Here is a 23,702-nt window from a genome sequence, read left to right as displayed (position 1 = left end):
ATGGCAGTTATGGCTGCCATCAGAGGGCCGCTTGTAACAGCGAATAATGTATGAATTTGCCTCTGAATTTCATTATTATTTTATAAATTGTTTTAAGTAGACTGTCGAAAATTCAAATTTCCAAAATTTTACTGTAAATTTTTTTGTTTTTTTGTTTTTTTTACAACATTTTCTGGTAAATGGAAAAACGGCACCACTGTTTTTTTGGGGAGGGTTTACAGAAAAAGCTGGCAGCTTAGTTGCCAGAATTGTTGTGTTAAATTTACATTGGTTTTTACAACATGATATTGTTCATGGAAAAACAGTACAAGATAGGACTGGGCGATATGGCATTTTTTAAATATCGCGATATTTTAAGGCCATATCGCGATACACGATATATATCTCGATATTTTGCCTTAACCTTGAGTGAACACTTGATGCATATAATCACAGCAGTATGATGATTCTATGTGTCTACATTAAAACATTCTTCTTCATACTGCATTAATATATGCTACTTTCAAACTTTCATGCAGAGAAGGATATCACAACTAAAAAAAATCAAAAAAAAATTCATATGGTGTTGATCTGGAAATGTTTGCCTCTGCATTTTGATGGTGTGGGCGTGTGGCACCGAACGGAGATGTTGACATGCGGAGTAAGCACTCTTCATTCTCTAGCAGGTGACTTTTCAAATTATGCTACATATTAGCAGTAATGCTACTTTTTATAGCAACGCTTTTGCCCCACACTCGACAAATTACGGTTGTCTGTTCAACATCTTCCCACTTGAAGCCAAACCACCGCCAGACGATGGGCCTCCTGCTGTTTTTTGGGGAAATTAATTATTCCTTCATTTGTTACCAGATTCGCACCTTCTTTCTCTCGTATTACCACTCGCACGGCTGCGCTAGCATCACAGCTAACGTTAGCCGTGCTGCTACCTCTTTGCTGCGCGAGGGCGTATACGTATGTGACGTATGTCGTGACAGTATGTGACGTGTGTAAGAAGGTGCGCTTGCTGTCTGTGAGAAGGAGACACAGGAAAGAGCGAGGAGAGCCTTTAGTGTAATGCCAGCAGCCAAAAGCAACTGCGTGAGAACGTATACTCGAATATCACGATATAGTCATTTTCTATATCGCACAGAGACAAACCCGCGATATATCGCGTATATCGATTTATCGCCCAGCCCTAGTACAAGATCTTTATTTATTCTGGCAACTTAGCTGCCAGTTTTTCTACCGTAAAACAAATGTACCGTATTTCCATTTACAGTAATACACTGTTACAAACAAAAACCGTAGATTTTACAGTCAAAAACTGGCAGCTCTTCTAACAGAATTGTATCGCAAAAAACAGTAGTAGTTGTTTTAATATGCTGTAAACATAACATTTATTGTCATTGTTATTAATTTGATGGGTAGTTTGCTGTAAAGTTAATAAGTATTTTATATAGACAAAAACATGTTTGGAAAGTATGATAATATACAGTACTTTCCGCACTATAAGGCGCCCCGGGTTATTAGCCGCACCTTCAATGAATGGCATATTTCAAAACTTTGTCCACCTATAAGCCGCCCCGGACTATAAGCCGCGCCTACGCTGCGCTAAAGGGAATGTCAGTCAGATAGGTCAGTCAAACTTTAATAATATATTAAAAACCAGCGTTCTAACAACTCTGTCCCAAAATGTACGCAAATGTGCAATCACAAACATAGTAAAATTCAAAATAGTGCAGAGCAATAGCAACATAATGTTGCTCGAACGTTAATGTCACAACACACAAAATAAACATAACGCTCACTTTCTGAAGTTATTCTTCATTCATAAATCCCTCGAATTTTTCTCCTTCGGTGTCCGAATTGAAAAGTTGGGCGAATGTCGTCCGGCGCTGCCTCTGTCTTAGTGAAGGTGTGTTCGCCTTCGGTCATCCATTGTTCCCACGCAGTTAGCAGTCTAGCTTCGAATGCCCTGTTGACACCAATATGTAGCGGCTGGAGGTCTTTTGTCAATCCACCCGGAATGACGGCGAGTATTGAATTAAGCGCGTAAGCGTGTCTCTCAATGTGATGTTATGAGCTAGCAAATATAACAACTACACTACCCAGCATGCAACGATAGTGACGAGCATGCGCGGTAGCCCTGAGAAGCGTTGTTGTATGCTGGCAGTTAGAATGTGGTTATGAGCACGCTGTGAGTAAACGTTGAGAACTCAGTTAACACGCCTCGTCTGCATTATTTATAATTAGACAGACAACACACTTAATAGGAGCCATTTTGGGGTCTTTACATAAACACACAAATGGAAATGAAACGTCACATATCCCAGCATGCACCGCGTGCTTCTTCTTCTTCCGGGGCGGGTGGTTGCTTACAGTAGAAGAAGAAGCGCTTCCTGTTCTATGGGGGCGGGTGCTTACCTTGGCGGTTGCTTGCGTAGAAGAAGAAGCGCTTCCTGTTCTACCGGGAAAAAAGATGGCGGCTGTTTACCGAAGTTGCGAGATCGAAACTTTATGAAAATGAATCGTAATATTAATCCATATATAAAGCGCACCGGGTTAAAAGCCGCACTGTCAGCTTTTGAGTAAATTTGTGGTTTTTAGGTGCGGCTAATGGTGCGGAAAATACGGTACTGTAATATCTGTTGCAATATTGGATACTATTAATGTTTAAAAGGTTTGCAATATCAAGCAGTACATATAATTTTTCTGTCAAAATGAAAAAAATCTATTACATTTAGTGAGAAAATATTAAGTACTTTATTGACACATGTCATTTCCAGGTGCTTGCGGGCCAGATAAAATGATGTCGCGGGCCAGATCTGGCCCCCGGGCATTGAGTTTGACACCTGTGATCTAAATGGTAAATGGGTTATACTTGTATAGCGCTATTCTACCTTCAAGGGACTCAAAGCGCTTTGACACTATTTCCACATTCACCCATTCACACACACATTCACACACTGATGGCAGGAGCTGCCATGCAAGGCGCTAACCACGACCCCATCAGGAGCAAGGGTGAAGTGTCTTGCTCAAGGACACAACGGACGTGACTAGGTTTAGTAGAAGCTGGGGATCGAACCAGGAACCCTCAGGTTGCTGGAACGGCCACTCTCCCAACGGCGCCACGCCGTCCTGAGCTTGCCAGCTTACTTGCTGTCTCTCTGAGCCACAACGATAACTGTCTACGTCGCTGCTAATCATGTTTGGATGATTATAACCCAAACGCTGTTAGTTCCGAACCAGTTGCAGGTTTAGAGTATTCATTAGTAGCCAGTAGAGATGCGCGGTTTGCGGACACAACCGCGGAGTCCGCGGATTATCCGCGGATCGGGCGGATGAAATTAAAAAAACTAAGATTTTATCCGCTCGCGGGTCGGGTCGGGCGGATTAATTTTTTTTTTTTTTTTTTTTTTTTTTGCGGGTGGCAGTTAAACCAATTCGGTACATAGTTAAATGTTGTTACCCACATACGAAAAACGAGCAGGCACCTGCTGCATATGCCACAACAGAAGAAAAAAAAAGAAAAGAGATGGACACTTTTACGGAGCGGAGAAGGGACGCCTCTCCGGGGTCCGGGACCGAGGCCCCTTCCCCCGAGAGGGCCCCACCGGGAGCCGTAGCTGAGGTGATCCGCGAGAAGGGCCCGACGCACGTCCAGGGTCACTACCGCGCCCACCGCGCCGACACCCCGCCTCGTCCGCTTTCGCCGCGGCCGGCGTCACGCGCAGCAGGTAAGCAGCTTACCTGCCCGCCACCCCCGTGGCCGGGGGATCGTAACATGGGTCACTCCGCGCGCTCCGCCCGCGCAGCTTACCTGCTTGCCACCCCTGTTGCCGGGGGCGCGTAACAGGGGTCACTCCGCGCGTAGTGCGCTCATGAAAGGGGTGGGGCTCACCCTGGTTGATATAGAGAGCAGGACGGTGGCCATGGAAGTTGGAACCCGCTAAGGAGTGTGTAACAACCCACCTGCCGAATCAACTAGCCCTGAAAATGGATGGCGCTGGAGCGTGGGCCCATATCTGGCCGTCGCCGGCAGCGAGACGCGCTTGGAGGTGCGCTCAGCGCGGCTCCCATATGATTGCGCACTGGTGTGCGTCTGGGTCGTGACAGCGTGGCACGCGAATGTCTGTGCATTGGATCAGTCTCCTTTCTTTAACAGGCAAAAGCTTTATAACCTCACCATACCTGCCAACTTTTAAATCAGAAAAACCTAGTAGCCAGGGTCCAAGGGCCGCAGGCCCTGGTAGGTCCAGGACAAAGTCCTGGTGGAGGGTTCAGGGCTTCGCCCCCCGACGCAAAATGACTATTAGCATTCAGACAGGTTAAAATGTTGCTAAAACCATCACTTTTCTATCAGTCACAGTGACTTTTCAAAACAAAAATATTACAGCAAAAATCATATGGGTTGATTGACATGTTTATTCTGTAAGCTAACTTCAATAGTTTGAAATTATTTTGACAGTTAATGCCAGTTATCCTGTCAACCTTTCACAAGACTTCAATTTGTTAATTGAAAGTATAAATAGTATAAACACTTTTAACAGTATGTCGTGCTGTGAAATACAGCCGACAGGATTGCGCATGCATGGTGCAGGAGAACAAAGGACTTCTTTCATTTAAGGTTTGTGATAAACCATCAAACTCATTCGTTAAAAGGACTCTATAGTAATATAAAGCAAATTTTTCTGGACATTATCATGCAAGAAAAGTTTATTTTTGGGATCGCGATCACCGCGTAATGATTTTTAAAGGTTGCATTACATTATTAACTGTCCCATGTGATCAGCCAGTGCGATTGGAAGTCCATGCTCAATTATTGCCTCCGTAAATAAAACTTCGGCATTTATCACATCCAAAGAATCTGTTTGGGCGACGAAAAACGTTGAAAGTTTTCCACTTGTATCGCTAGCAACGGCATTAGACTTGTGTTTTTTTGTCCCAACGTGGTCTTTTACATCGCTAATTCCTCCGTGTCCGATCGAAAAATCTTGTCTGCACAAGGTGCAATTCGCGTAGTTTTCACCCTTTTTTAAATTTTTTTTATTAATATTAGATATATAACAACAGGCGGATGGTGGGCGGATGCAGTTCTGATCAAACGTTACATCGGGTGGATGGCGGATGGTTGACGACTTTCTGACGCGGTTGCGGATGAAATAATTGCCTATCCGCGCATCTCTAGTAGCCAGTGAGAATATATATTGTTGACATGACGACGTAAACAGGTCACAAGACCGAAGTGTATTTCCTCTAGGGCAGTGTTTTTCAACCACTGTAGTGTGCCGCGAGATACAGTCTGGTGTGCTGTGGAAGATTATCAAATTACACCTATTTGGGGTAAAAATATTTTTTGCAAACCATCCATCCATCCATCCATCTTCTTCCGCTTATCCGAGGTCGGGTCGCGGGGGCAGCAGCATAAGCAGGGAAGCCCAGACTTCCCTCTCCCCAGCCACTTCGTCCAGCTCTTCCTGTGGGACCCCGAGGCGTTCCCAGGCCAGCCGGGAGACATAGTCTTCCCAACGTGTCCTGGGTCTCCTACCGGTCGGACGTGCCCTAAACACCTCCCTAGGGAGGCGTTCGGGTGGCATCCTTACCAGATGCCCGAACCACCTCATCTGGCTCCTTTGCAAACCAATAATTATAATCCGCAAATAATGTGCCATTGTTGAGTGTCTGTACTGTCTGGAGATCGGCAGACTTACCACGTTATACTCTTCCATATCATTAGGTGGCAGCAGGTAGCTAATTGCGTTGGAGATGTCGGAAACAGCGTGAGACAGTGTGCAGGTAAAAAGGTGTCTAATGCTTAAACCAAAAATAAACAAAAGGTGAGCGCCCCTAAGAAAAGGCATTGAAGCTTAGGGAAGGCTATGCAGAACTAAGCTAAAACTAACCTGGCTACAAAGTAAACAAAAACAGAATGCTGGACGACAGCAAAGACTTACTGTGGAGCAAAGACAGCGTCCACCAAGTACATCCGAACATGACATGACAATCAACAATGTCCCCACAAAGAAGGATAAAAACAACTGAAATATTCTTGATTGCTAAAACAAATCAGGTGTGGGGAATAGCGGTCAAGGAAGACATGAAACTGCTACAGGAAAATACCAAATAAAGAGAAAAAGCCACCAAAATAGGACCGCAAGACAAGAACTAAAACACGACACACAGGAAAACAGCAAAAAAATCCAAATACCGTATTTTCCGCACTATAAGGCGCACCTAAAAACCACAAATTTTCTCAAAAGCTGACAGTGCGCCTTATAACCCGGTGCGCTTTATATATGGATAAATATTAAGATTCATTTTCATAAAGTTTAGGTCTCGCAACTACGGTAAACAGCCGCCATCTTTTTTCCCCGTAGAAGAAGCGCGCGGTGCATGCTGGGATATGTGACGTTTCATTTCCATTTGTGTGTTTATGTAAAGACCCCAAAATGGCTCCTATTAAGTGTGTTGTCTGTCTAATTATAAATAATGCAGACGAGGCGTGTTAACTGAGTTCTCAACGTTTACTCACAGCGTGCTCATAACCACATTCTAACTGCCAGCATACAACGCTTCTCAGGGCTACCGCGCATGCTCGTAACTATCGTTGCATGCTGGGTAGTGTAGTTGTTATATTTGCTAGCTCATAACAGCACATTAAGAGACACGCTTACGCGCTTAATTCCATACTCGCCGTCATTCCGGGTGGATTGACAAAAGACCTCCAGCCGCTAGATATTGGTGTCAACAGGGCATTCGAAGCTAGACTGCTAACTGCGTGGGAACAGTGGATGACGAAGAAGCGCGCGGTGCATGCTGGGATATGTGACGTTTCATTTCCATTTGTGTGTTTATGTAAAGACCCCAAAATGGCTCCTATTAAGTGTGTTGTCTGTCTAATTATAAATAATGCAGACGAGGCGTGTTAACTGAGTTCTCAACGTTTACTCACAGCGTGCTAACTCCCAGCATACAACGCTTCTCAGGGCTACCGCGCATGCTCGTAACTATCGTTGCATGCTGGGTAGTGTAGTTGTTATATTTGCTAGCTCATAACAGCACATTGAGAGACACGCTTACGCGCTTAATTCAATACTCGCCGTCATTCCGGGTGGATTGACAAAAGACCTCCAGCCGCTAGATATTGGTGTCAACAGGGCATTCGAAGCTAGACTGCTAACTGCGTGGGAACAATGGATGACAGAAGGCGAACACACCTTCACTAAGACGAGGAGGCAGCGCCAGACGACGCCAACATCTGCCAGTGGATCGTAAATTTGCCCAACTTTTCACTTCGGACACCGAAGACGAAGGATTTACGAATGAAGAATAACTTCAGAAAGTGAGCGCTATGTTTATTTTGTGTGTTGTGACATTAACGTTCGAGCAACATTATGTTGCTATTGCTCTGCACTATTTTGAATTTTACTATGTTTGTGATTGCACATTTGCGTACATTTTGGGAGTGAACAGAGTTGTTAGAACGCTGGTTTTTAATATATTATTAAAGTTTGACTGACCTATCTGACTGTTTTTTTGACATTCCCTTTAGCGCAGCGTAGGCGCGGCTTATAGTCCGGGGCGGCTTATTGGTGGACAAAGTTATGAAATATGCCATTCATTGAAGGTGCGGCTAATAATCCGGTGCGCCTTATAGTGCGGAAAATACGGTAAGTCACGGCGTGATTGGACAGGTGGTGACAGTACACCTACTGTATTTTCCGCACTATAAGGCGCACCTAAAAACTTCAAATTCTCTCAAAAGCTGACAGTGCGCCTTATAATCCGGTGCGCCTTATGTATGGACCAATATTGAGCCACAACAGGTCTCGCAACTACGTAGAAGAAAAAGTGCGCTTCTTCTTCTACGGGGGAAAATGAAGTAGGCGGCTGCTTACCGTAGTTGCGATTGATTGATTGATTGATTGATTGATTGAAACTTTTATTAATAGATTGCACAGTTCAGTACATATTCCGTACAATTGACCACTAAATGGTAACACCCCAATAAGTTTTTCAACTTGTTTAAGTCGGGGTCCACGTAATTAATTCATGGTAAGAAGGCGATTTAGGCGAGACCTAAACTTTATGTAAAGACCCAAAAATAGCTCCTACTAAGAGACACACTTACGACGCAGAGTTTAAACTTAAGGCGATCAGTCACGCAGTAGAACACGGGAATAGAGCAGCAGCGAGAGAATTTAACATTAACGAATCAATGGTGCGGAAGTGGAGGAAGCAACATGATGACCTGCGCCAAGTAAAGAAGACTAAACAGAGTTTCCGAGGGAACAAAGCGAGATGGCTACAGTTGGAGGACAAACTCGAACAGTGGGTTGTTGAGCAGAGAGCAGCAAGTAGAAGTGTCAGTACAATCACTACCGTATTTTCCGCACTATAAGGCGCACCGGATTATTAGCCGCACCTTCAATGAATGGCATATTTCATAACTTTGTCCACCAATAAGCCGCCCCGGACTATAAGCCGCGCCTACGCTGCGCTAAAGGGAATGTCAAAAGAACAGTCACATAGGTCAGTCAAACTTTAATAATATATTAAAAACCAGCGTTCTAACAACTCTGTCCCAAAATGTACGCAAATGTGCAATCACAAACATAGTAAAATTCAAAATAGTGCAGAGCAATAGCAACATAATGTTGCTCGAACGTTAATGACATAACACACAAAATAAACATAGCACTCACTTTCTGAAGTTATTCTTCATTCGTAAATCCTTCGAATTCTTCGTCTTCGGTGTCCGAATTGAAAAGTGTGTGTATAAGGTAAGACATATTATCTGGCACTTTGTTTCGCAATATTATGCAAACACAACTTTTCTTACCTTCTGGTACCTGCTGATCTGTATTTGGGATCTCTATAAATCCTGAAAAATTGTGCGAGTCCGCCTTTGTAGTCCGTGACGACACCGTAGTCTATAAGCGTCTTTTCATGAACCGGAAACACCAAGAAGCACCACCTTTAAAATCATCCAGGTGAAGTTCGCTTGCTAGCGTTGTTGCCTTCATTGGAATAGTGATGGTGCTGACACTTCTGCTTGCTGCTCTCTGCTCAACAACCCACTGTTCCAGTTTGTCCTCCAACAGTTGCCATCTTGCTTTGTTCCCTCGGAAACTCTGTTTTGTCTTCTTTACCTGGCGCAGGTCATCTTCTTGCTTCCTCCACCTACGCACCATTGATTCATTTATGTTATATTCTCTTGCTGCTGCTCTATTTCCGTGTTCTTCGGCATGACTTATTGCCTTAAGTTTAAATTCTGCGTTATACGCGTGTCGCTTAGTAGGAGCCATTTTGTAGTCTGGTCTTTACAGATGTAAACACACAAAGGAAATGAAACGAAAATCTGCGCTCTTCTTCTTCTTCCGGGGGCGGGTGGTTGCTTACAGTAGAAGAAGAAGCGCTTCCTGTTCTATGGGGGCGGGTGCTTACCTTGGCGGTTGCTTGCGTAGAAGAAGAAGCGCTTCCTGTTCTACCGGGAAAAAAGATGGCGGCTGTTTACCTAAGTTGCGAGATCGAAACTTTATGAAAATGAATCTTAATATTTATCCATATATAAAGCGCACCGGGTTAAAAGCCGCACTGTCAGCTTTTGAGTAAATTTGTGGTTTTTAGGTGCGGCTAATGGTGCGGAAAATACGGTATTTGTTTTGTTGACATTCCCTTTAGCGCAGCTCCATCTAATGGATGCATAACGTAACCCCAGCCTCTACTGTAGCGTCTATTCTATGCGCCTTATAATGCGGTGCGCCTTATATATGAACAAAGTTTTAAAATAGGCCTTTCATTGAAGGTGCGCCTTATAATCCGGTGCGCCTTATAGTGCGGAAAATTCGGTTCTTTGAGACAAGAGCTATATTGATGCATGCTTGGTTATGGTTTAAAGCAGGGGTGCTCACACTTTTTCTGCAGGCGAGCTACTTTTCAATTGATCAAGTCGTGGGGATCTACCTCATTCATATATATCATTTATATTTACTTATTTATGAAATATAGGTTTTTTTTAACAAGTTAAAGGTGTTTAATGATAATGCAAGCATGTTTAACACATATAGTTAATATTGTTAGTAAATTAAAGGTGTTTAATGATAATACAAGTATGTTTAATACATATAGTTAATATTGTTAACAAGTTAAAGGTGTTTAAAGATAGTGCAAGCATGTTTAACACATATAGTTAATATTGTTAACAAGTTAAAGGTGTTTAATGATAATGCAAGCATGTTTAACACATATAGTTAATATTGTTAACAAGTTAAAGGTGTTTAATGATAATACAAGCATATTTAACACATATAGTTAATATTGTTAATAAGTTAAAGGTGTTTAAAGATAATGCAAGCATGTTTAACACAGTTAATATTGTTAACAAGTTAAAGGTGTTTAATGATAATGCAAGCATGTTTAACACATAGTTAATATTGTTAATAAATTAAAGGTGTTTAATGATAATACAAGAATGTTTAATACATATAGTTAATATTGTTAATAAATTAAAGGTGTTTAATGATAATTTAAGTATGTTTAATACATATAGTTAATATTGTTAACAAGTTAAAGGTGTTTAAAGATAATGCAAGCATGTTTAACACATATAGTTAATATTGTTAACAAGTTAAAGGTGTTAAAAGATAATACAAGCATGTTTAACACATATAGATTCCTTTCTTTCATGAAGACAAGAATATAAGTTGGTGTATTACCTGATTCTGATGACTTGCATTGATTGGAATCAGACAGTGGTGCTGATAACGTCCGCATTTTCGAATGGAGGAGAAAAAAAGTCCTCCTTTCTGTCCAATACCACATGAAAGTGGTTGGTTTTTGGCATCTTATTTGTCCAGCTTCCGTACTCCTTTGTATACACTTTACAAGAAATACATTGTCGGCAAACTCCATAGCTTGCTAGCTTGTGCACGCCAGCTTTCTGAGACTCTTATTTTGTTAGCGCAGGCAGGATGAAGCAGCGCTTTTATTGTGCAACTGTGCAGTCGATCTTTGGAGTTTTGACGACAGGTACAGCGCCAGAGTCTGTTGAAATAAAGTGTTTCTTGCCTTCCTGTCGGTAATTTTAATGAGCTGGCAGCAGCCAGCGTCATCTCAGCAGACCCTCGGGTGCCGTGAATGTCAATCAAGTGACGAAAGTGACGTCATAGTGAAGATTTATGATCGCTCATTTTTAGGACTATTTTTTTAATGCCTGGCTGGTAATCGACTGACACACCCTCCGAGATCGACCGGTAGCTCGCGATCGACGTAATAAGCACCCCTGGTTTAAAGTCATATCCAACAATTGCGACAACGACTTTTTACTGTCAATACCGGCTGCTGAGTTTCATTTTTTAATGATTTCTGCTGGTGGTGTGCCTCGGGATTTTTTAAATGAAAAAAATGTGCCTTGGCTCAAAAAAGGTTGAAAAACACTTGCTCTCGGGGGCGTGGCTACAGGAGAGAGTTGCCAATGTTTTCAAAGTTTTTTGCATGTAATGCAATGACAACAATGTTAGTAAATAACAACAACAAAAAACCTAACGTTTCTGCGGTACGTTAAATTTGACAAATAATTGTCAAAAAACAGCCAAATGAGGTTGGTAGATGAGAATAAATCTAAAGGTAAAGTGTAGAAATGCACCCAATTGCAGGAAATGTACCGTATTTTCCGCACTATAAGGCGCACCTAAAAACCACAAATTTTCTCAAAAGCTAACAGTGCGCCTTATAACCCGGTGCGCTTTATTACGATTCATTTTCATAAAGTTTCGATCTCGCAACTTCGGTAAACAGCCGCCATCTTTTTTCCCGGTAGAACAGGAAGCGCTTCTTCTTCTACGCAAGCAACCGCCAAGGTAAGCACCCGCCCCCATAGAACAGGAAGCGCTTCTTCTTCTACTGTAAGCTACCGCCCGCCCCCGGAAGAAGAAGAAAAAACGCGCGGATATCACCGTACGTTTCATTTCCTGTTTACATCTGTAAAGACCACAAAATGGCTCCTACTAAGCGATCCGGTTCATAAAAAGACGCAATCTCTCCATCCGCACACGGATTACTACCGTATTTCACAGCAACTGATATTCCTGTGAACCGCACTGTGGAACGGGAGCACGTACGGTGAATATTCGCACCACAGGGAATGAGAAGTCATCCTTCACTGTGGTTCTAGCTTGCCATGCTAACTTCCACCCATGGTGATATTCAAAAGGAAGACCTTGCCAAAAGAGACCTTTCCAGCCGGCGTCATCATAAAAGCTAACTCGAAGGGATGGATGGATGAAGAAAAGATGAGCGAGTGGTTAAGGGAAGTTTACGCGAAGAGGCCGGGTGGCTTTTTTCACACAGCTCCGAAGGCGAACACACCTTCACTAAGACGGGCAGACAGCGCCGGACGACATACGCCAACATTTGCCAGTGGATCGTAAATGCCTGGGCAGATATTTCGGTCACAACTGTGGTCCGAGCTTTCCGGAAGGCAGGATTCACAGAACAACAGCGACACTGACTCCCGATGACTTCGACGAGACGGAACCGGCCATTTTGGATACCACGCTTGCGCAACTTTTCAATTCGGACACCGAAGACGAAGAATTCGAAGGATTTACGAATGAAGAATAACTTCAGAAGGTGAGCGCTATGTTTATTTTGTGTGTTGTGACATTAACGTTCGAGCAACATTATGTTACTATTGCTCTACACCATTTTGAATTTTACTATGTTTGTGATTGCACATTTGCGTACATTTTGGGACAGAGTTGTTAGAACGCTGGTTTTCAATATATTATTAAAGTTTGACTGAACTATCTGACTGTTTTTTTGACATTCACTTTAGCGCAGCGTTTTTTTGACATTCACTTTAGCGCAGCGTAGGCGCGGCTTTTAGTCCGGGGCGGCTTATTGGTGGACAAAATTATGAAATATGTAATTCATAGAAGGTGCGGCTAATAATCCGGTGCGCCTTATAGTGCGGAAAATACGGTAGTCTTGATTTTCAAAATGTCCTTTCATGGCTTGCGTGGCAGCACTTTGTTCCTCTTTTTTTTTTGTGTGTCAGTTTTCCTCTTTTTTTTCTCTCCTAAAGAGTGCTCAAATGTCTGTGAATGGTTTTATGTTGCACATGCTTAGCGCTAGCACTGAAACACAACCTCCGCTTTGCGTCTGAAGTCGTGCATCAACGACGGCGCCGATTTCAAAGCCGTGGCCGATGCCATGAAGGTGATCGGCTTCACGGGGGACGAGATCCAGACGGCGTACAAGATCCTGGCCACCATCCTGCACCTGGTAAGCACCCACCTCTCCTCCTCCCTTCAACACGGCGCCACGTCTCGCTGACCGTCGGGATGTGTGCCGACTCTGTCTCTCAGGGGAACCTGACCTTCGACTTGGACGGCGACGTGACTTTTATCGAGAACGCCAAGCTGACGTCGGTGATCGGGGACCTGCTGAGCACCAAGCAGGACAACGTGGAGAAGGCCCTCCTGTTCCGCACCGTGGCCACGGGCCGCGACGTCATCGAGAAGCAGCACACGGCGCAGGAGGCCAGCTACGGACGAGACGCGCTAGCTAAGGTGACGCTCGATGCTAATGTCACATTAGGGCTGGGCAATACGGCTGAAAACTGTATCACAATATCAGTGTTTTATATCGGGCGATATCGATAATTATTTATCTTTTTTATGACCTATGTAGAAAAAATGTTGAATGTAAACATTTTTATTTGAAAGGACATTTCAGCAAAAGCACGGAAAACACTCAGACAATGTAAATAAAATAGTAAAATAACATTGAAAACTTAACAATAAGCTCTTAAAATGAAGGTGCAAAAAGAATATGTAAGAAATGCTTCATAAAGTGTAAGAAAATAGTGCAAAGTGTGAAAGTGTAAACATAGAACTATTTTCTGCAGGTTTAGTGCTATGAAATAATGTCTGTGTAACATTAATTTGCCCTGTTATTATTAATTAACTATGGAAAGGAATTTTTGTTATGCATTAATTATTTAAATATTATTATTATTATTATATCGGTCGATATCGATAATTATTGACTTCTTTATGACCTATGGAAAACAAGGTGCATGAGAGAATATATTAAATGTAAATATTTTTGCTTCAATTTCAACCTTCCTCTGATTATAATGCCGTCAGCTATCAGGGCAGAAAGGAAATGTCAACACAAGCATGGAAAACACTCAATGTAAACAAAATAGTAAAATAACATTGAACACTTAACAATAAGCACTTAAAAATAAGGAATATGTAAGAAATGCTTCAGAAAGTGTAAGAAAATAGGGCAAAGTGTGAAAATTTAAACAGAAAAACCTGAGAAGAACTATTTTCTGCAAGTTTAGTGCTAGGAAATAACGTCTGCGTAACATGAATTTGCCCTGTTATTCTTAGCTGTAGAAAGGAATTTTTGTTATGCATTAATTATTTAAATATTATTATTATATCGGTCGATATCGCTAATTATTTAAATTGTTATTAGGTGTAGGAGAAAATATATTAAATGTAAATATTTTTGACTCAAATTTAACCTTCTTCTGATTATAATGCCCTCAGCATGGACCAAAATGGAAACAAGCCTTTTGGCTTTTTGTGCCATCCATTTGCCTTTTTGAAGTTTAGTTTAGTTTTAGTTTATTAAGGATCCCCATTAGTCTGCACCGCAGTGGAGACTATTCTTCCTGGGATGCAGGCAAAAAACATCACACAATCACAAAACAAAAGATTACAATGCAGTACAACATGATCAAATAATAAAATGTTGTAATACAAAAATAGCAACAACAAAGGACCCCAAAAAAAACCCAAAAAACAATAACTTCGAGTTTACATAATAATGTTCATACCAAAGATAAAAAGAGCAATATAAAAATATATATATATATTTTTGCAAAAAAAAACAATGGCCTAAAATATACACATTAGTGTACCAAAGACAAACAATAAGTGACGAAAAAGTACCATCCATCCATTTTAAACATATACCGTATTTTCCGCACTATAAGGCGCACCGGATTATTAGCCGCACCTTCAATGAATTACATATTTCATAACTTTGTCCACCAATAAGCCGCCCCGGATTATAAGCCGCGCCTACGCTGCGCTAAAGGGAATGTCAAAAAAACAGTCAGATAGTTCAGTCAAACTTTAATAATATATTGAAAACCAGCGTTCTAACAACTCTGTCCCAAAATGTACGCAAATGTGCAATCACAAACATAGTAAAATTCAAAATGGTGTAGAGCAATAGCAACATAATGTTGCTCGAACGTTAATGTCACAACACACAAAATAAACATAGCGCTCACCTTCTGAAGTTATTCTTCATTCGTAAATCCTTCGAATTCTTCGTCTTCGGTGTCCGAATTGAAAAGTTGCGCAAGCGTGGTATCCAAAATGGCCGGTTCCGTCTCGTCGAAGTCATCGGAGTCAGTGTCGCTGTTGTTCTGTGAATCCTGCCTTCCGGAAAGCTCGGACCACAGTTGTGACCGAAATATCTGCCCAGGCATTTACGATCCACTGGCAAATGTTGGCGTATGTCGTCCGGCGCTGTCTGCCCGTCTTAGTGAAGGTGTGTTCGCCTTCGGAGCTGTGTGAAAAAAGCCACCCGGCCTCTTCGCGTAAACTTCCCTTAACCACTCGCTCATCTTTTCTTCATCCATCCATCCCTTCGAGTTAGCTTTTATGATGACGCCGGCTGGAAAGGTCTCTTTTGGCAAGGTCTTCCTTTTGAATATCACCATGGGTGGAAGTTAGCATGGCAAGCTAGAACCACAGTGAAGGATGACTTCTCATTCCCTGTGGTGCGAATATTCACCGTACGTGCTCCCGTTCCACAGTGCGGTTCACAGGAATATCAGTTGCTGTGAAATACGGTAGTAATCCGTGTGCGGATGGAGAGATTGCGTCTTTTTATGAACCGGATCCTTGTCGCTTAGTAGGAGCCATTTTGTGGTCTTTACAGATGTAAACAGGAAATGAAACGTACGGTGATATCCGCGCGTTTTTTCTTCTTCTTCCGGGGGCGGGTGGTTGCTTACAGTAGAAGAAGAAGCGCTTCCTGTTCTATGGGGGCGGGTGCTTTCCTTGGCGGTTGCTTGCGTAGAAGAAGAAGCGCTTCCTGTTCTACCGGGAAAAAAGATGGCGGCTGTTTACCGAAGTTGCGAGATCGAAACTTTATGAAAATGAATCGTAATAAAGCGCACCGGGTTATAAGGCGCACTGTCAGCTTTTGAGAAAATGTGTGGTTTTTAGGTGCGCCTTATAGTGCGGAAAATACGGTACAAGTTGTTTACAAGAATTTTCTGACAAATCGAATGGAAAATACACTTAATAGCCACCAACCCAGAGAACAAGCATGGTTTAGGAGTGTTTTTTCTACCATGGACCATATTCATACATTGAATCAGATCAAAGAAAAATGCCAAGAATACAACAAACCACTTTGTATGGCCTTCATAGACTATGAAAAGGCATTTGATTCGGTGGAGACAGTCGGTTCTAAAAGCTCCGCAAGATCAAGGAATTCATCATAAGTATATTAACTGACTCAAGGACATCTACACAAACTGCACTACCACAGTTACGATGCACAAACCAAGCGAGAAAATCCACATAAAAAAGGGTGTCCGACAAGGCGATACAATTTCGCCTAAACTGTTTACAGCTTGTTTGGAAGGCATATTTCGCTCTCTGGAGTGGGAGGATAAAGGAGTTGATATCAACGGAGACAAATTTAATCATCTGAGGTTTGCAGATGACATTGTTGTCTTGGGAGAGCAAATCAGTGAAGTGTAAGATATTCTTAAAGACCTTGCAAATGCCAGCAAATGTTGTGGATTGAAAATGAATATGAAGAAAACAAAAGTTATGGCAAAATTCCATGGTACCTCATGGACCTGTGACTGTTAATGGAAATGAAATTGATGAAGTTAATGAATATATCTATCTGGGGCAGAGATTTAGCCTGAAAGAAAAGAGTCAAGAACAGGAGAATCAGATTGGGCTGGTGCCAATATGGAAAACTGAGCAACATCATGAGAGGAGAAATACCGTTAAGCCTAAAAAGAAAGGTCTTTAATCAATGCGTGTTACCAACCATGACATATGGAGCTGAAACCTGGGCATTGTCAAATAAAATGGAAAAGAAAATAGCAGCAGCACAACACAACATGGAAAGAAATATGCTCGGAAATCACATATAAAGACAGAAAAACAAATGAATGGGTGAGAAAACAAACGCAAGTCCAAGACATGAGAACTATCTAAGTAAGTGGAAGTGGGCTGGACATATCAGTAGGAGAACAGATAATAGATGGACTTCCCTAATGACATCATGGAGACCCATGGATGGGAACAGAAATAGAGGAAGACAAAGAGTGAGATGGCGAGATGAAATAGACAAATATTGGGGAACAGTGCAGTGGCAGGGAGCAGCTAGAGATCGTTCACTATGGCAGAAACATGCTGAGGCTTTCGTCCAGCAGTGGACTGACAACGGCTGATGATGATGATATACGTGTGTATATATATATATATATATATATATATATATATATATATATATATATATATATATATATATATATGTATATATATATACAGTGGGGCAAAAAAGTATTTAGTCAGCCACCGATTGTACAAGTTCTCCCACTTAAAATGATGACAGAGGTCTGTAATTTTCATCATATGTACACTTCAACTGTGAGAGACAGAATGTGAAAAAAAATCCAGGAATTCACATTGTAGGAATTTTAAAGAATTTATTTGTAAATCATGGTGGAAAATAAGTATTTGGTCACTTCAAACAAGGAAGATCTCTGCCTCTCACAGACCTGTAATTTCTTCTTTAAGAAGCTCTTCTGTCCTCCACTTGTTACCTGTATTAATGGCACCTGTTTGAACTTGTTATCTGTATAAAAGACACCTGTCCACAGCCTCAAACAGTCAGACTCCAAACTGCACTATGGCCAAGACCAAAGAGCTGTCAAAGGACACTAGGAAAAGAATTGTAGACCTGCACCAGACTGTGAAGAGTGAATCTACAATAGGCAAGCAGCTTGGTGTGAAAAAATCAACTGTGGGAGCAATTATCAGAAAATGGAAGACATACAAGACCACTGATAATCTCCCTTGATCTGGGGCTCCACGCAAGATCTCATCCCGTGGGGTCAAAATGATCATGAGAACGGTGAGCAAAAATCCCAGAACCACACGGGGGGACCTGGTCAATGACCTGCAGAGAGCTGGGACCAAAGTAACAAAGGTTACCATCAGTAACACACTACGCCGACAGGGAATCAAATCCTGCAGTGCCAGACGTGTCCCCCTGCTTAAGCCAGTGCATGTCCAGGCCCGTCTGAAGTTTGCCAGAGAGCACATGGATGGTACAGCAGAGGATTGGGAGAATGTCATGTGGTCAGATGAAACCAAAATAGAACTTTTTGGTATAAACTCAACTCGTCGTGTTTGGAGGAAGAAGAATATTGAGTTGCATCCCAAGAACACCATACCTACTGTGAAGCATGGGGGTGGAAACATCATGCTTTGGGGCTGTTTTTCTGCTAATGGGACAGGCCGACTGATCTGTGTTAAGGAAAGAATGAATGGGGCCATGTATCGTGAGATTTTGAGCCAAAACCTCCTTCCATCAGTGAGAGCTTTGAAGATGAAACGTGGCTGGGTCTTCCAGCATGACAATGATCCCAAACACACCGCCCGGGCAACGAAGGAGTGGCTCCGTAAGAAGCATTTGAAAGTCCTGGAGTAGCCTAGCCAGTCTCCAGACCTCAACCCCATAGAAAATCTGTGGAGGGAGTTGAAAGTCCGTGTTGCTCGGCAAACAAAAATACAAACAAAATACCAGCTACTGTGTGTGCAAACCTGGTAAAGACCTATAGTAATCGTTTGACCTTCTGTAATATAACCTTTGTTGGCAATAACAAAGTATTGAGTTGAATTTTTGTTATTGACCAAATACTTATTTTCCACCATAATTTACAAATAAATTCTTTAAAAATCCTACAATGTGAATTCCTGGATTTTTTTTTCAAATTCTGTCTCTCACAGTTGAAGTGTACCTATGATGAAAATTACAGACCTCTGTCATCATTTTAAATGGGAGAACTTGTACAATTGGTGGCTGACTAAATACTTTTTTGCCCCACTGTATATATATATATATATATGTTTGTGTGTGTGTATGTATATATATATAGATATACTGTGTCTTTGTGTATATATGTTTGTGTATGTATATATATATATATATATATATATATATACTGTATCGTTTTATCGCTCTGACCTATGTCACATGACCGACCGCCTCATCTCATACTTGCTGGGTGGTCCTCAGGCCATGTACGAGCGTCTCTTCTGCTGGATCGTGGGACGCATCAATGACATCATCGAGGTGAAGAACTACGACGCCAGAGTCCACGGGAAGAACACGGTCATCGGGGTGCTGGACATCTATGGCTTTGAGATCTTCCAGAACAACAGGTGTGAGATTATATTCATACACAGCAGGGAAGGGATCCGTGTGGCCCCATTCTTGGGTGGATCTCGCGTAAGAGGATGAGGCGAGGGGTTAATCATTTTGCTCTGCCACAAAACACATTTTAAGATATTTAACATTACTGCCATCTGGTGGCTAAAGTGATCACGTTTTGTGTGTCTGGTAAACGAGAACCTACTGTATGCACAAACGTGTTTGAAACGTGTCCGCCAGCTTCGAGCAGTTCTGCATCAACTACTGCAACGAGAAGCTGCAGCAGCTCTTCATCCAGCTGGTGCTGAAGCAGGAGCAGGAGGAGTATCAGCGGGAAGGAATCCCCTGGAAGCACGTACGCCCCCGCCTCCAGCACCTCCTCTTGCTTTTCAAATAACCACACCTGACGCAGGAACGTGTCCCTTCCGCAGATCGACTACTTCAACAACCAGGTCATTGTGGACCTGGTGGAGCAGCAGCACAAGGGCATCTTCTCCGTGCTGGACGAGGCCTGCATGAACGTGGGCAAGGTGACGGACGAGCTCTTCCTGCAGGGACTCAACGTCAAGCTGGCCAAGCACGCTCACTACACCAGCCGCAAGGTAGGCCACAAGAGGGCAGCAGCTGTCAGGGAGAGGAAGGTGGCATTTCCTGGGTGATGTCACTGCCAGCCAATGGGAGGCGGCGATGCAGTGCAGCTGAATATGTATATATATGTTTTTTTTACATCTGACATACTCAATTAACCACCTGATTTAATCTTTAATTTACAAAACTATAATATATAAAATTAATTATATTAGGTTATTCATATTAATAACCAAAGCAGGAAAAATAAACTTACACTGAACATGATAATACATATTCAACTACTTTGTACTTGGAGTTCTGCAGCGTCCGCGTTTTCAAAACATGTTGATTAAAAAAGTGAATATTACGCTTCCCCGCTGTTTCAAGTTGGACGACGGAAGTCCTTCTCAAATGATGGGAGGGGGGCACGTGTGGCCCTATCGAACATGCTTTTATTAGTATCGTGCTTCATACCCCGCTTTGAAAAGCTGTGCACTTCAAAACGTGCTCATTGTAGACAATAATCCTGACTCCCTCCATTTGTTACAGTTTAAAATGTTTTATATCCATCCATTTTCTACCGCTTATTCCCTTCGGGGTTGCGGGGGGCGCTGGAGCCTATTTTAGCTACAATCGGGCGGAAGGCGGGGTACACCCTGGACAAGTCGCCACCTCATCGCAGGGCCAACACAGATAGACAGACAACATTCACACTCACATTCACACACTAGGGCCAATTTAGTGTTGCCAATCAACCTATCCCCAGGTGCATGTCTTTAGAAGTGGGAGGAAGCCGGAGTACCTGCAAACTCCACACAGAAAGATCCCGAGCGCAGGATGGAACCCAGGACCTTCGTATTGTGAGGGAGACGCACTTAACCCTCTTCCACCGTGCTGCCTTTTATATACCGTATTTTCCGCACTATAAGGCGCACCGGATTATTAGCCGCACCTTCAATGAATGGCATATTTCAAAACTTTGTCCACCTATAAGCCGCCCCGGACTATAAGCCGCGCCTACGCTGCGCTAAAGGGAATGTCAAAAAAACAGTCAGATAGGTCAGTCAAACTTTAATAATATATTAAAAACCAGCGTTCTAACAACTCTGTCCCAAAATGTACGCAAATGTGCAATCACAAACATAGTAAAATTCAAAATAGTGCAGAGCAATAGCAACATAATGTTGCTCGAACGTTAATGTCACAACACACAAAATAAACATAGCGCTCACCTTCTGAAGTTATTCTTCATTCGTAAATCCTTCGAATTCTTCGTCTTCGGTGTCCGAATTGAAAAGTTGGGCAAATGTGGCATCCAAAATGGCCGGTTCCGTCTCGTCGAAGTCATCGGAGTCAGTGTCACTGTTCAGCAGTTCTGTGAATCCTGCCTTCCGGAAAGCTCGGACCACAGTTGTGACCGAAATATCTGCCCAGGCATTTACGATCCACTGGCAAATGTTGGCGTATGTCGTCCGGCGCTGTCTGCCTGTCTTAGTGAAGGTGTGTTCGCCTTCGGTCATCCATTGTTCCCACGCCGTTCGCAGTCGTGATTTGAATGCCCTGTTGACACCAATATCCAGCGGTTGGAGTTCTTTGGTTAATCCACCCGGAATGACGGCGAGTGTTGTATTTGTGTGCTTCACTTGTTTTTTGACACCATCTGTGATGTGGGCACGCATGGAGTCGTATATCAACATGGACGGAGCTGTGTGAAAAAAGCCACCCGGCCTCTTCGCGTAAACTTCCCTTAACCACTCGCTCATCTTTTCTTCATCCATCCATCCCTTCGAGTTAGCTTTTATGATGACGCCGGCTGGAAAGGTCTCTTTTGGCAAGGTCTTCCTTTTGAATATCACCATGGGTGGAAGTTTCAGGCCATTAGCATGGCAAGCTAGAACCACAGTGAAGGACGACTTCTCATTCCCTGTGGTGCGAATATTCACCGTACGTGCTCCCGTTGTATCCACAGTGCGGTTCACAGGAATATCAGTTGCTGTGAAATAGTAATCCGTGTGAGGATGGAGAGATTGCGTCTTTTCATGAACCGGATCCTAGTCGCTTAGTAGGAGCCATTTTGTGGTCTTTACAGATGTAAACACACAAAGGAAATGAAACGTACGGTGATATCCGCGCGCTTTTTCTTCTTCTACGCGGGCGGGTGGTTGCTTACAGTAGAAGAAGAAGCGCTTCCTGTTCTATGGGGGCGGGTGCTTACCTTGGCGGTTGCTTGCGTAGAAGAAGAAGCGCTTCCTGTTCTACCGGGAAAAAAGATGGCGGCTGTTTACCGAAGTTGCGAGATCGAAACTTTATGAAAATGAATCTTAATATTTATCCATATATAAAGTGCACCGGGTTAAAAGGCGCACTGTCAGCTTTTGAGAAAATGTGTGGTTTTTAGGTGCGGCTAATAGTGCGGAAAATACGGTACAGTCTAATGGCATGTGGGACAAAAGAGTTTTTGAGTCTATTAGTCCTGCACTTGGGATGAAGCAGTCTAGCACTGAACAGGCTCCTCTGGCTACTGATAACAGTATGCAGAGGGTGGCTGGCATCATCCATGATGCTCACTAGTTTTTCCACAGTCCTCTTCTCTGCCACCGTCACCAGTGAGTCCAGTTTTATTCCGCCTGATCAGTTACTCCAGTCTGGAGCTGTCCTGAGACGTACTGACCCCCCAGCAGACTGCGATGTAGAACAGAAAACTGGCAACCACAGAGTTTATTGCAAATGTTGAAAGAGCGCAGCCTCCTCAGGAAGTACATCCTACTCTGTCCTTTCCTGTTCAAGTGGTCCGTGTTAACAGTCCCGTCCAGCTTGTTGTCCACCCACACCCCGAGGTACTTGAATGAGTCCACGGTCTGTACCTCGACTCCCTCGATCACAAAAGGTTGTGACCTTGGACTCGACCTCCCAAAGTCAATCAATCAATCAATCAATCAATGTTTATTTATATAGCCCTAAATCACAAGTGTCTCAAAGGGCTGCACAAGCCACAACGACATCCTCGGTATAGCCCACATAAGGGCAAGGAAAAACTCACCCCAGTGGGACGTCGATGTGAATGACTATGAGAAACCTTGGAGAGGACCGCATATGTGGGTAACCCCCCCCTCTAGGGAGACCGAATGCAATGGATGTCGAGTGGGTCTAACATAATATTGTGAGAGTCCAGTCCATAGTGGATCCAGCATAACAGTAAGAGTCCAGTCCACAGTGGGGTCAGCAGGAAACCATCCCGAGCGGAGACGGGTCAGCAGCGCAGAGATGTTCCCAACCGATATACAGGCGAGCGGTCCACCCCGGGTCCCGACCCCGGACAGCCAGCACCCCATCCATGGCCACCGGATCTGTGTGTCTCCCCTTCCACAAGGGATAGGGGGGAGCAGAGGAGAAAAGAAAAGAAACGGCTGATCAACTGGTCTAAAAAAAGGGGGGCTATTCAAAGGCTAGAGTATACAAATTAGTTTTGAGATGGGACTTAAATGTTTCTACTGAGGTAGCATCTCTAACTGTTACCAGGAGGGCATTCCATAGTGCTGGAGCCCGAATAGAAAACGCTCTACAGCCCGCAGACTTTTTTTGGGCTCTGGGAATCACTAATAAGCCGGAGTTCTTTGAACGCAGATTTCTTGCCGGGACATATGGTACAA

General features: G+C 43.1%; 1 protein-coding gene across 2 annotated transcripts in view; it reads left to right on the top strand.

Annotated features, from left to right (window-relative positions):
• myo1d (myosin 1D) overlaps positions 1-23,702 on the top strand; it is a 288,636-nt gene that overhangs the window by 113,168 nt on the left and 151,766 nt on the right. For both annotated transcript variants that reach the window (XM_072912674.1, XM_061931649.2), the window contains exons 7-11: positions 13,150-13,266; positions 13,350-13,553; positions 19,348-19,493; positions 19,723-19,837; positions 19,914-20,084. In XM_072912674.1, the coding sequence (XP_072768775.1) occupies positions 13,150-13,266; positions 13,350-13,553; positions 19,348-19,493; positions 19,723-19,837; positions 19,914-20,084 (753 nt within the window). The remainder of the gene's footprint in view (positions 1-13,149; positions 13,267-13,349; positions 13,554-19,347; positions 19,494-19,722; positions 19,838-19,913; positions 20,085-23,702) is intronic.

This window comes from Nerophis lumbriciformis, linkage group LG39 (assembly GCF_033978685.3).
Source record: "Nerophis lumbriciformis linkage group LG39, RoL_Nlum_v2.1, whole genome shotgun sequence".
Classification (NCBI taxonomy): domain Eukaryota; kingdom Metazoa; phylum Chordata; class Actinopteri; order Syngnathiformes; family Syngnathidae; genus Nerophis; species Nerophis lumbriciformis.
This window is presented reverse-complemented; position numbering and strand designations above follow the sequence as displayed.